The 14389-nt window shown below is 35.7% G+C and overlaps 1 protein-coding gene and 1 long non-coding RNA gene across 2 annotated transcripts in view; one reads left to right on the forward strand and one right to left on the reverse strand.

Moving 5' to 3' along the window:
- The window catches only part of ltl (leucine-rich repeat-containing larval translucida), a 28088-nt gene extending 17288 nt beyond the window's left edge, over positions 1 to 10800 (forward strand). Inside the window, exons 2-8 of the mRNA XM_089695851.1 lie at positions 1489 to 1657; positions 2453 to 2659; positions 2976 to 3164; positions 8261 to 8491; positions 8820 to 9041; positions 9137 to 9335; positions 9722 to 10800. Coding sequence (XP_089551977.1) covers positions 1489 to 1657; positions 2453 to 2659; positions 2976 to 3164; positions 8261 to 8491; positions 8820 to 9041; positions 9137 to 9335; positions 9722 to 10071 — 1567 coding nt within the window. The 3' untranslated portion in view covers positions 10072 to 10800. The remainder of the gene's footprint in view (positions 1 to 1488; positions 1658 to 2452; positions 2660 to 2975; positions 3165 to 8260; positions 8492 to 8819; positions 9042 to 9136; positions 9336 to 9721) is intronic.
- LOC149491034 (uncharacterized) lies at positions 6827 to 7962 on the reverse strand. The gene is made up of 2 exons (XR_016315944.1): positions 7335 to 7962; positions 6827 to 6980 (listed from the first exon to the last, which is right to left on the reverse strand). It is a non-coding gene; the product is annotated as an uncharacterized LOC149491034 (long non-coding RNA).
- Positions 10801 to 14389: the final 3589 nt, after the last annotated feature.

Below are 14389 nucleotides of genomic sequence, written 5' to 3' on the forward strand. Positions count from 1 at the left end.
ATCGGCCCTAAACACGATAATATTAAAATGTTACGTAAACTGTCAAATACGGGCAATTAGAATACGTTTATAAAATCGTAGTTTTATACATTACTAGCGACCCGCCCCGGCTTCGCACGGGTGCAATGGCGGCCGGCCGGTACCGCCGCAAACGCTACATCCCGCAATTTTTAAATCTGTAATATTTCGAAAATATTCACTTAAATCATACGGTGTATAGGGCCATATAGATCTATATTAAATGAACAATGTATTCAAGGTATTTAATTGGTTAAGGATTAATGCTGTATTGGTTAAAATCGCTTAGAAAATTTGTCGTAAAAAGTAAATGACAAAAAAAAAAGTTATTGTGGGTTATCCATAAGAGATAGACATATACCATCGCGGACTTTTCTGTAGACCGCGATCAATGTGTACAATACTTACTACATTATTTTGATAAAACACGTAGGGTTCAGCCTGCGTTTGCAATGTTAGCGGAAAAAATGTAATTATTTACGACATCACATTAGAAACCTCAAAAATAACAGTACTTCTGCACTATTTAATGGATGTTATTATATATATAAACCTCCCTCTTGAATCACTCTATCTATTAAAAAAACCGCATCAAAATCCGATGCGTAGTTTAAAAGATTTAAGCGTACAAAGGGACATAGGGATATAGGGACAGAGAAAGCGACTTTGTTTTATACTATGTAGTGATTCGACGATTAAGTTGTAACCAAGGATTGAAAAATCAGCCCTAAATTATGTAAATACATACGTGTGTATCGATATTGAAGTATACGAGTATTCGATGTACACTTTACTTACTGATGACTTACTGAAATGCAAAATTTTACTAACAATATAAGCCACTCTATTATTTGTTGCGCCCAGAAACTAAATAAATAAATAATATGTACTTATATTCTTCGGTCAATCATTAATGAATGGATAAAAATGATTAAATACCATTTCATTTTCGTTTTAATTCACAATTAAAACCTTTTATTTGAGCAACGCTTATAAAAAGCTTGTTATAGAACAAATTGATCATCCAATTTTATTTATTGATTCTTGATGTTCAAATTGCATGAGGGGTTTCACAATACCTATTACGGATCCATAATTTTTGCTAACTTTTTAATTTTTATCGAACGTATGCGTTCATTGGTTTTTCGTAGCAACTTAATCTCTAGATAATTTTCTTGGCAAAACCAAGTGCAATTCATTAGATTAGCAGCGCAAGGGCGACTGCCATACGCATACCTGACTCACATACAATTCAATTTACCTATTTATGGCAGGACAAAGAAATTCACGTTGTAACTTTCCAAATAGAACTTACATAAAAACTATAAGGCATAATGACGCAAAATCACGTAAACTCATGAAATTATATGTACAAAGTTTAATTTCAATCTTGCCGCTAAAAAAATCGATTGTGTACAAACATACGAAGCTAATATAAGCATGTAAATAAATATATTCTTTAAATTGCAGTGAATTAAAAGAGAGTGTGTTCACCAAACTGGACCTTGTGGAATTCTTCAGCCTGGCCGACAATGCGCTGACGGAAATGCCGCGTCACGTGTTCAGGCATCTACCGCATGTGCTGACCCTGGACCTCTGCAGGAATAAGATCACTAAGCTTACAGAGGAAGACTTTAAGGTAGGTACAAACATATATTGTAAAAGAAAACTTAAAAAACACGCTTTAAGAAGATAAACTCATGTTGTTTTTTCTCCTATCCTTGTACAAAGTATGAACTAATTCTGTGCGTTAATATAAGTATAACGTATATTGTAATTTGTATTACTATCTCTTTATTTCGTGTTTATCGTTAATTCACGAGTTTTTTTATAAATATATATAACAATTTGGTTAACGTATTTATTCGCGGTAAAAAAACAAGGGCTAAAACTTTGTAAAATCAAACCCTAAAGGGTAGGCTACCCTTTACCAACTATTTTGAAAATTGTATCCAAATATATTTTGAGGGTAGTAGCCTAAAAGCTTAGTAGGTAGTATTCAAATTAATATTTAACTTTTAATATGCCTGGTTTTTATACTTAGTGACCAGAAAATTAATTTTAAACGTATTCTACAAGCAGCAAAAAATGTCTTCAATATAAACGCTAATGGATTGAATCCTAATGGAGCTTACATATAATTTATAATCAATTATGCAATGTTAATCTATTTCTGCTCTAACAATGTTAGTAAATAAACAAGAAAGAGGTTTATGTTAAAATCTTAGTTCAAAATGAGGAGTGGAATTTAAAAATGCTAAAGTTTTTTTAATAATATGTACATAACTTCAATAGAGCTTTGATAGGGAATGTAGTTCTTCATTATAATGAATTAATGAAGAAAATATAGGTAGGATATCAAATGATCAAGTTCAAGAAAATCGTTAGATTATTTGAAAAACGTGATAAGGAACTAAATATTTTCATTTTCCAGGATATTCAAGGCTTAGAGCATCTATTGGTAGCTGACAATCAGATATCCAAGATCGAAAGACACGCAGTACCCAAAGGTCTGATCCACGTGCATTTGGGCATCAACAAACTGAGCAGTCTCAACGGAGCCCTAAGGGATCTCAATGATTTGGAGTGGATCTTTATCAACGCCAACCATCTCAAGTCAATTGACAATGAACTGCCTGTGGTAGGAGTACTTTCCTAGCTACAAAGAGCCTTATTAAAGAGCATATTTTAATGTCCTTACCTTTTAATTATCGAGTGAAAGACGGTTCCATGGTTCCATCGCTATTGAAAACCTATCTCAGTTATCCCATTTTATATAAGTTTAATAATGCAATGTTTTATCAAAGTCGGTTCAGTATTTAAATGTAAGTATTACAAATTGACAAACAACATAAATATGCATCATATTAGGATCTTTCAAGTAATCGAGTTATGTATTTATTTATGTATTTCATAATATTTTTCTACAAATAATTGTTCTGTCGGATTATTTCCAGAAAGCCAAAAAGCTAGTACTTATCCATGCCGCGCACAATGAGTTGCAGAGTTTACCAAAAGACTTACAACAGATGCCTTCACTACAGTCTCTTTATTTCTACGACAATCACATAAAATCACTGGACGGCGCTTTGCAAAAGTCGAGACGGTTGATGACTATTAGTTTATCTTTCAACAAAATTGAGATGGTAAGTAGGTATAATTCATGTTAATTAAATGAATGGTCGTTTTTTAATAAATTAAAAAAAAGGATTTTTTGGTATAACCGAAATAACATAACTAAGTAGTACCTACATAATATTACTTAAACTGAAAACATAAAAGCTCTAGCTGTTAACATATTTCGCTTATAAAACAATGACTTCCCTTGATAAATATACTTAAATTTTAAACTTAAGGCCGTGTACGCGGTCCGTGCGCTGTTTGGCTCAAATATGTGATTTTTCAAACCAGATTGTCCATCAACCACTTATCTTACAAACATATGAATTAAGTACTAATAATTTTAGGAAATTTTATTGTCTATGTAGTTAGTTAAGAGTTTTATTCAATTAATACAGTATTTGTGAATACCATCAAGATAACTGAGCCGATGATTACTTGATTTCACTTTTAGTGTCAATTTCGAAGCTAAAAATATCCGAAATTGCTGACAGATCTAACACACAATTTTTTTTAACTAACTGCAAAAATCCTTATTAAAATAGTTAGTTAAAAGATTTTTTTATTTTGGACTCCTAACTTACGAAATTAAAATCCGAACAATGTGAATTTTTTTAGAAATTATAGTCGACAAAATGATTATTTTCACCAAGATATTTGACTTAATTGAATATAATTTATACATATTGCAATAAAAGAATGTCTTACTTATAGGATTAAATTTAAAAAATCAACTAAGGTACCTCTATTATTTTTCTACAATTTTTTTTAAAGTACTATAAAACACTGCGCGCGACCCGATTCAAATCAGTCGGCAGCGAGCCTTTCCAGAGAGAGGACATGTTGCTCGGCGCTCTCCTGTGGACCTATGCTGTTCATAGTAAAAGGATAGCGCAAGCCGCGATCTATCGTAATAGATCGCGGAGATTTTGACTTGCGTTAAATTGAATAAGCGCTCTTAAGCGCTTCATAAAATAAAAACACCAGACTATTAAAACTTATCTTCTTGTATAATTCTTGTATTAATTAATACCTCCTTACACCGTATCTCGGTGTTTACTATAATACGCTTCATAACTCATCAAACTTTTTGATAGAAAGCTCTAGAACTTTAACCGTGATAGTTACTTGTTTGCATAATTTAGCTACGCTAGACTGTTTGCGTCGGAGTTGTTTATAGTATCATCACGAACTTTCGAGTATTTCTCATAGTTATTCACTTACCTTCTGTTTAAGGCGCGGGTCAAACACAAGCGGCGCGGGCGCGGGCGTGCCATAAGCGCACCTCTTGAATCTGTTTTGCACCACGTCCTTCTTATACATTTTGTATGAAAGAATTTTGGAAAGGCGACGAGGCGGCACGCCACGGTTGCGCCGCGGGCGTACCGCAGGCGTACCGCAGGCGCGCTTCCCCCATCGCATCCAAATAGAGGTCAATTCACGGTCATACACAATCAAAAACAAATCGGGTGGTATAGACCGGGAGATACTGACACAAAATTTCGAGTCATTTGTAACAGGATGGCGGTTCTACGGGGGTCTTAGTACGCAATGACAAAAACGAAAATGATGGTGTGAACGCTGGTACCGGTGGCTTAGTCGCGTGGGCGTTAGTCGAACTCGTCGGAAAAATAGCGAAAGTCAAACGATTTGTAACACAAAAATTTTAGAATTTACCGATAGCCCATAAAAAAGAAGTAGGCGGTAGTCTCATGCCATACTTTTCCGGTGTGACTTACAGCCCGCCATACCGACGCGAATGTGTTGATTTAAATAAAACAATTATTCAACCATTTGTACCAGGCTAACTTTTGCACAGGTAACCATCGTCATGCAGCCATTTACGAAAATCGCCATGCCATACTTTTCGGACGATTCCAAATGGTCGCCATACCGCCGAAAATCTGCAAAAAAATTTATTTCGCCAAATTTTTTGTACCAGTATTGCATTTGGATTTTTGGAGAGTATTTGATAAAATGTGACCATTGTTATATTTGCCATACTTCTAGTAGGGGGAAAAAGTGCTGTCATACTTAAAAAAATAATTTATTATTAATTTATATAAGTGAAAATTTCCAACACCTAGATCTTTGAAATTTTATATTTATATTCGTTGATCCTCAAACTTACAGGAAAAATAAGTGCCATACTGTTACAAATCGTTTGACTTTCGCTATTTTCCGACGAGTTCGACTAACTCCCACGCGACTAAGCCACCGGTACCAGCGTTCACACCATCATTTTCCTTTTTGTCATTGCGTACTAAGACCCCTGTAGAACCACCATCCTGTTACAAATGACTCGAAATTTTGTGTCAGTATCTCCCGGTCTATAGTAGGAGACGGTAGCCTGTCAGTCAAAAATGTGTTCTCTCTGTGTGGAATTATATAGAGCTGCTATTACATACCCTTCTTCGTTTTGTTTTTAAAGGTGAATTGAATTAATCGATGAAATGATTTACACAGGTGATGGCAGTAGGGAAAGTGAAAATGAAGAAGAGCATAATGAAAGTTCCCATGTATTTACAATGTCAGAAATAAAGATAATCCTGATTTTGATTGTGTTTTTTATTTATTTGTAATTGTAATAATATTGTGGAATGATCAGTACTGTAATATACTTTTGAACTGAGATTTTAATGATAAGATTTATATGGTTTAAATGTAAACCTGTGTTTGAAAACCATATTTTATCTATACTAATATTATAAAGAGGAAAGGTTTGTATGTATGTATGTATGTATGTATGTATGTATGTATGGTTTTCACGCATAAACTAGGTACTGGACCGATTTTGATGAAATTTGGCACAGATAATCTTTAGACCCTGAGAAAGAACATAGGCTACCTCTTATTGCGAAATATGTACCACGGGCGAAGCCGGGGCGGACCGCTAGTACAATATAAATTTTGTGTTATTTTAACCTTCTTTTCTTCCATCATTACACCAGTACTACTTTAAAATTACTTTAAAAGTACTATAAAATTTTCCAAGTAAATTCCAACATTTCCAACAAAGATATATTTGCAATCGTGGGGTTATCCTCGCTATTTACTTACAAGGAATTATCAAAACAAAATCGTTACTTTCAAATTAACGTTACTTTCAAATCTCTTTTAGCACAAAAAACATAATTTTACTAAATTATGCATGAAGAAAATGCATTTAACCTCTCTATATAAATATCATTTTCGGACGCCAACAGCGCGCCCGATGCGCGCCGGCAGCGCGCCCGAGGCGCGCCGGCAGCGCGCCCGAGGCGCGCCGGCTGGCGCGCCCGCGGCGCGCCGGCTGGCGCGCCCGCGGTGCGCCCGATGCGCGCCGCGCCGCTTGTATATGTCCCGCGCCTAATTATCTATCCGTTGTGTAGTAAACTAAAATGTTACAATATAGATTTTGTACCTGTTTTATATTTTTTTTTACTTCTGTCAGTTTCTTAGTTATTAGGGTATAACCGCGAAAAATTGTACCGTTACATTCATGACATCATAACAAACGTTACATACATGACTGAATGTTACTTACATGACCATTATAAAGCTTAGTACATATATCAGTTATCTTTTCTTCCTAGCATTAAAAAGTTAACGTCGACACGGTGTCTTACACTCACACGACAGGAAAAAATGGAGATATAGGTAGGTAAAACCAATTCATATCATAAAATAATGAATTAAAACAAAATGATGCATAAATCAAAATTGTATTGAAAAAAATTGATATTTTTTCCGCTTTTTATTCCTTTCTGCATTTTTCGTTTGTAGTTCTTTATATTTCTCGGGATTTTGAACTTGTAACTTCTCTCGATATTTTTTTGCCTTTCGGCATTCGTCAACGCCATCTGTAATTTGATTTTCTCATTTGAAAAAATAATTAATAATATATATATAATCCAATGATATCTTGCACATCAAAATCCGTTCAGCCATTTAGATTTGAAAATATTATCGTCCTTTTTTCGCGCAATTTTTTAATAGACCTATGTGTTCTAAGCCTAACAATATGTCATGACTGTAACGTAACACATTTCGTTACACATCGTTACAATCATGACAAAAAATGCGGGCGACATAACCTTAAATTAAAATTACTACTCGATTGTGAATGCTAAGAACCACGAAGTAGTCTGATTCTTTAGTTTTATAGTAAACCTACGTAAAGATTTATAATAATAAGACAGAATATATATACTTACCTCGCAATCGAACACTTTAAATACCCTTTTTTCGAGCGACAAATCTCACATCAATACAAAACACCATTTCTCTCAAAGAAAAAATGGCTGCTTTTGTTTTTTAAATTTTGCCAGCATGCCAAATAGTGTTGCCACTCAATAAAATAAGAGAAGGATTCTGATAATTCTTATAGTATGGCAGTTAGAGACGTTACATACGTGACGTTACACACGTATAAAAAAAGTGGACAGTTTTTTAAATAATAATAAAAAAAAGATTAAGGCCTTGTGCATTAAAAGATTTTTATGTACATGTTGAATAAGAACCGAATAACTTAAATTTTTCATAAAAATGCGAGTCAGTCATACCATTTCGTAGGGGTTATCAGTTTTTGTCACAAGGGTGTTAGGTGGACAAATATTTTTTATATGGACAGAAAAGTGGAGCCAGTAAAAAAATATAAAATAAAATATTTCTGCAAGAGATAGATTGAGTTTTATGAAATAATCTAAAAGAACACAAGCATACCTTTTATTACATATCTAACAAAACACTTGTTGTCAAAAAACGTTGATGCCATATGAGAAATAAAATGGGAACATTGAAAAAATAATTCATGTACAATTTTTCGCGGTTTTACCCATTAACATTATTTTACAGGATTACAAATAAAAAAGCTTTCCTGCCTCTTAAGTCTTGAGTTCATGGTAAACTTTTGTCTAGAAACAAAGTTGATTCAAATAGTTGTATAATCGCTGTTAACATAATTAATAATTATTATTGCTGGCATCATTTTAAGTTGCGGAGTTAACGTTATGTTGAAAAAGTGCCCCGAGGAGCGGCAACAAAGTTTCCAGCAACATTGTTAATCAATTGTCGCTCGACAAATGCTTACCACGAACACAAAACTTCGAACAATATAAAGCCACAATCCCATTGTTTACAGCTAGCCGAAGATGACTTCGCTGAAGCGGAAATACTAGCAGATCTAGATATAGCATACAACCAGTTAAGATCGCTAAACGGCTCGTTAAGGAGTCTCAAATCCCTTCGGTATCTGAACCTGACACATAACGCGTTCACAGAGTTCTCCTTGCAAGAGATAAAGGGCCTTAAACGGTTGTCCGTTATCGATCTGTCCCATAATAAAATTAGTTTCATCACTGGAAATATGGAGGTAACCCTTATAATCATTTCGCTGAAATATATCAATTTTTTATAGTTGTTGTTTAATTAATCTTAGATAACATGTAGCGTAATTTATGAATGTAATGATACTAAATATAATTCATTAAAGGTATTGCTTGTAAATATGTTAGTAATTAGTTTAATAATTACTTTAATCAAACATATTATATTTTTATCGTTCAATTTTTACTTAATTACAAGTTTGGTTTATTATATAATATATATTTGGTATATTATATATACTCGGAAGAAGAGAAAAATACGCACGATAAAACTTAGAAATAAAAAAAATGTAATTTAAAAAGATATTGTTCCAGAATCTCGTTGACGTAGAAACAAGGGTATTAGAACTGCGTCTCGATCACAACAACCTCCACAACCTTGGAGGCGCGCTCATGGGCCTGCATGGCTTGCTGCGACTGAACTTGAGCAATAACCAAATACAACAGATCTCGCCTGACGATCTCATCGGCTTGGAGGAACTCAGACTACTCGACGTGTCCTACAATCACATAACCACGCTCGAAGAAACATCGAAGGTTTGTTGCTGTTATGCTAGCGAGCGGCTGCGAATTGCACCAACTAAAATTGCGAGCCAACTAATTCTATTGTTTAACGAACGTGCTTTTTTCAGACTTTCTTGCCGTATCTGGAGGAGCTGATCGCTCACCACAACAACATCACCGCGCTCGACAAGGACTTCCACGGCCTCCCGTCTCTCTGCACGGCTGATCTTTCGTATAATAAAATTCAAACTGTGAATTATGAAGTCGTGTCCAAATCGCGATGTACCATCAACGGAGTGCCCAGTATTTTGAAGATTTATCTTCAAGGTTGGTTCGGTTTCTATTACTTGATGGATAATGTCCAATTTATTTATCGTATTATTATACGTATAGGCTATGCGATCTTGTGTCAAATTGAGCGAAGCGATTTTTAATATTTTTATAAACTTTGTGTGAACGTTTAGCAAATTTTTCTTTTAACATATTTGCGCATATTGGAGATGAACTATCTATTTACTTAATGCAATGCTTTATGATTTTATACATATAAATATGTGTGTTATTGCTCTGCGAAATAAATACATACATGTCATACCATACTCACATTTTTTATCAGTGATACTTTAATACAAAATTTCTAAATTCGTGTATATCGTAATTAATATACGCACCTCGTTTTCATACATCGATAAGACGGTACTCGTTTGTTGCAGACAATCCAGTGCTGTGCGACGATCGGCTGTACGAGCTGGAGACGGTGCTGCTGGGGCTGAACGCGCGGCTGAGCGGCGACGCGACGTGCGTGGCGCCGCAGACGAGCGCGCCGGTGCTCATGCGCGCGCTCAACGACGTCGTGCCGGACGCGCCCGTGGTGCTCGTCGCCCGCGTGGCCGGCGCGCGGCTGCTGGACGGCCTGCCGCAGCACGCGTACCAGCGGGTCGGCGCGCTCGGGCCCGGTGTGCCGCCCGCTGGCTCCAACGTGGTCGTCAAGTGGCCCGACGAGCAGCCCCACCCGCTCGCCGACCACCTCCGCCTGCGCGATCTCAAAGCCTCCCCGCAGTGAGCCGGCGCCCGACGCCCACGAACTTAGTGCCTCGCTGGCGACCGCCGCTTCCAAGCACGGAGGATCGGATGATATTATCATTGCAATGTACATAGCGACCATCGTTACTACTATACCAAAGCGATATTTCAAATTTATATGGCACTCTCGATAGTGACGTGCCGTGTACCTACATAATATAAGTATAGCGTAGAATTCGAATATAGATGTTTGATGTTGCCGAATGTCAGTGTGTGAATGTGAAAGTATTTCTCTTGTAATTCCAAATTTACGGTTTTAGTAAACCGAGTAATGTGTAATGATTATTCGCGATATTGTTTATTATATCTGGTAGCCGTAGAATATTAAATGCCCTATTCGACTTTATTTTTAAGTGATTGTGGTGTACCTAAAATAATTTATGTATCGTAATAATTGTTAATTTTACTATGTAGTTCATAGAATAATTTATGTGGCAATTAACAATACTCAAAGCTATTGACGTAATAATATAAAAATATTGTCCTATTATAATTCAAAATACTAACAGATAAAAATGTATACGCCCAATATTTTCTGAACTAATTTTATTCGTAGTTCCTTACAATATAATTATTATAATAATATATTAATTGATTTTTTTAGTATCCTACGACCCGGTTGAATGTACCGGGAGATTTAGCTTTACGTAATAGCTGTACGAAAGATAACGATTGTATTTGTTGTTTCCAATAAATGATACCAATAGTATTATCTGTTATTTATCCTTCGAATAAAATTATATCGTATGATTCACTAGGGCTAAGACCGCTGATTACAATATACCTATTTCTAGTAAAAGAATATTATAGGTGTCTAGTCTGTGTCTCAAAAAGCAAAGACTTTTTAAGTCTTATTATTTTTAATAACCACCGTGCAGTGTTGCCGACCTATACATATAAAAAAAAAAATATAAAACGCCGTTTCTTGTATAATCTCCGAGAGAAATCCTGTCCTTTCGAAATATCTAATTCGTTCCATCCACGAAATTGTTTAAAAGCTTCTAAATAAGGCACGTTATAACTAGACTAAATTAATAATGGCCGAGCCGTTTCATATTTACAAAAACACCAGAAGTTAATAGTTCAACTAAATAGAGGCGTGACCGCGTGAGGCAATCTATACAGGCGTGAGGCCAGCACGCAACGCTGTGAAACTTGTATACGTAGTATATTATTATTAGTCTGTGGTGAAACTAATCACGTATAGATTGGAAATAACTTTTTTACAAAGTTCTTCCAATCTATACAATAGCAGTACAGTAATACTCGCGTATATTTTGTAGTGAAGTAGGTAAGTAAGTATAGCGCTCCAAAACATACAGCGCCAGTACGCATGCGGATTAATCGTGTATGTTCCGGAGTAAGCGCGGCGTGGCAGCGGCGTCTCTCCATTGCTCGTGTATATATAATATTATATTGTATAATTGCTGTTTTTATTTTTAAATCTTTGATTATCAATAATGCATACACGAATGTTGCGTACTGATCGTGTATAGTTTGTATCGTGGATGCTTGTGTCTTCTTTTCCGAATATACTACACGACTCACTTACACTTGACAATAGTGCTAAAAATCTAATAAGTCCAGAAGAAGACGGTTACGAGGCGACGGTGACTATTTTTGTGTAACTAGTTAAAAAACACGAACCTAACCTAACCTTACTGCTTATCTGTTATTTATTACCTCAGCTTACCTAATAATATTTTTATTTCATATTTTACTTAATCAATAATAATAAAGAAGAATAAAAGTAGATAGATATAGCTGTATACAAGTCTTTGATTACCTATAAATATATTTCGTTCAAGTAAAATCTATCTATCTATACATAATATAATAGATCTGTAGAAGGGTCAATTCTGTACATTGAAAATATTGAAAAAATAAATAGCAGGGGGTGTTACTGGATCGATACCAAACCCAAATATGTGCTTAAAAATAATAATAGTTAAAAAAAAACTAAAAAACACGCTTTTTATAGAAACCGAACTAAAAAAATGGAATAATTTTATCAAATTAGTGTATTGTCATCGGTCCTCAATAAATCTACAAAGTTTGAACGAAATCTGGCCGTATAAAGTGGGTCAAAATCGCGCCCAAAGAAGTCGGTTACAAACAAACAAACATACAGGTGAAGCTAATATAAAGCGTGTAAAATTTTTGTCTGTCTGTCTGTCTGTCTGTCTGTCTGTCTGTCTGTCTGTCTGTTTTGTCTGTCTGTCAGGCATCACGTGAAAACTAACAGTTCTATTTCGATTAAACTTGGTATAATTATACCTTATTATCCTGGGCATAAAATGGGATACTTTTTATCCTGGAAAAATACGTAGAAAAAAATCTTAATTTTTCCACGCGGACGGAGTCGCGGGCGGAAGCTAGCATGGAATAAAAATATTATTAGGTAAGCTTAGGTACTCAAATAAACAACAGATAAGGGGGTGGGTTAGGTTAGGTTCGTGTTTTTTTTAACTACACAAAAATAGGAGCCCCGCAACCGTCTCCTACTGGACTTATTAGATTTATATAGCACTATTGTCAAGTGTAAGTAAGTCGTGTTAGACCGGGAGATACTGACACAAAATTTCGAGTCATTTGTAACAGGATGGCGGTTCTACAGGGGTCTTAGTACGCAATGACAAAAAGAATAAAACCGGCCAAGTGCGAGTCGGGCTCGCGCACAAAGGGTTCCGTAGCAGCAAATATAATAAATTACAGTTAAATCAACCTATCTCAAAAACTATAAGAGATACTTTGATCAAACCAAAAATCGTTGAAAGAGTTAATTAGCATGCATCACCTCTATTTTTTTTAGAATTTTATACCCCGTAGTTATAAAAATAGAGGGGGGGGGGACATACTTTTTACGACTTTGAGAGCTGATATCTCAAAAACCGTTCACTTTAAGAAAAATGTTTTTTAGAAAACTTTATATCATTTTAAAAGACCTTTCCATTGATACCCCACACGGGTATGTACATCGAAAAAAAAAATTTCATCCCTCAGTTACATGTATGGGGGGCCCCACCCCCAATTCTTTTTTTTACTATTTAGTGTCATATTTTTGTAGCGGTTCATACAACACATATTCCCATCAAATTTCATCACTGTAGTACTTATAGTTTCCGAGTAAATCGGCTGTGACAGACGGACAGACGGACAGACGGACAGACGGACATGACGAAACTATAAGGGTTCCGTTTTTGCCATTTTGGCTACGGAACCCTAAAAACGATGGCGTGAACGCTGGTACCGGCGGCTTAGTCGCGTGGGCGTTAGTCGAACTCGTCGGAAAATAGCGAAAGTCAAACGATTTGTAACAGTATGGCACTTATTCTTCCTGTAAGTTTGAGGATCAACAAATATAAATACAAAATTTCAAAGATCTAAGTGTTGGAAATCTTCACTTATATAAATTAATAATAAATTAAGTTTTCAAGTATAACAGCACTTTTTCCCCCTACTAGAAGTATGGCAAATATAATAATGGTCACATTTTATCAAATACTCTCCAAAAATCCAAATGCAATACTGGTACAAAAAGTTTGGCGAAATAAAATTTTTTTGCAGATTTTCGGCGGTATGGCGACCATTTGGAATCGTCCGAAAAGTATGGCATGGCGATTTTCGTAAATGGCTGCACGACGATAGTTACCTGTGCAAAAGTTAGCCTGGTACAAATGGTTGAATGATTGTTTTATTTAAATCAACACATTCGCGTCGGTATGGCGGGCTGTAAGTCACACCGGAAAAGTATGGCATGACACTACCGCCTACTACTTTTTTATGGGCTATCGGTAAATTCTAAAATTTTTGTGTTACAAATCGTTTGACTTTCGCTATTTTTCCGACGAGTTCGACAAACGCCCACGCGACTAAGCCACCGGTACCAGCGTTCACACCATCATTTTTCTTTTTGTCATTGCGTACTAAGACCCCTGTAGAACCGCCATCCTTGTTACAAATGACTCGAAATTTTGTGTCAGTATCTCCCGGTCTATGTAGTATAGTCGGGAACGAAGACGCAAGCATCCACGATACAAACTATACACGATCAGTACGTAACATTCGTGTATACATTGTAAGCATAGATTTAAAAACAGCAATACAATATACGCGAGCAATGGAAAGACGCCGAGCTTACTCCGAAACATACACGATTAGTCCACAATTAGTCCGCATGCGTACTGGCGCTGTATGTTTTGGAGCGCTATTCATACTTACTTCACTACAAAGTATACAAGAGTATTTGCGTACCCTGCTATTGTATAGGTACATTGGAAGAACTTTGTAAGAAGTTA

The sequence above is a fragment of the Colias philodice genome, chromosome 1 (genome assembly GCF_061535455.1).
Source record: "Colias philodice isolate Cphi_HAF_F1 chromosome 1, ilColPhil1 Martin Lab GWU primary, whole genome shotgun sequence".
Classification (NCBI taxonomy): Eukaryota; Metazoa; Arthropoda; class Insecta; order Lepidoptera; family Pieridae; genus Colias; species Colias philodice.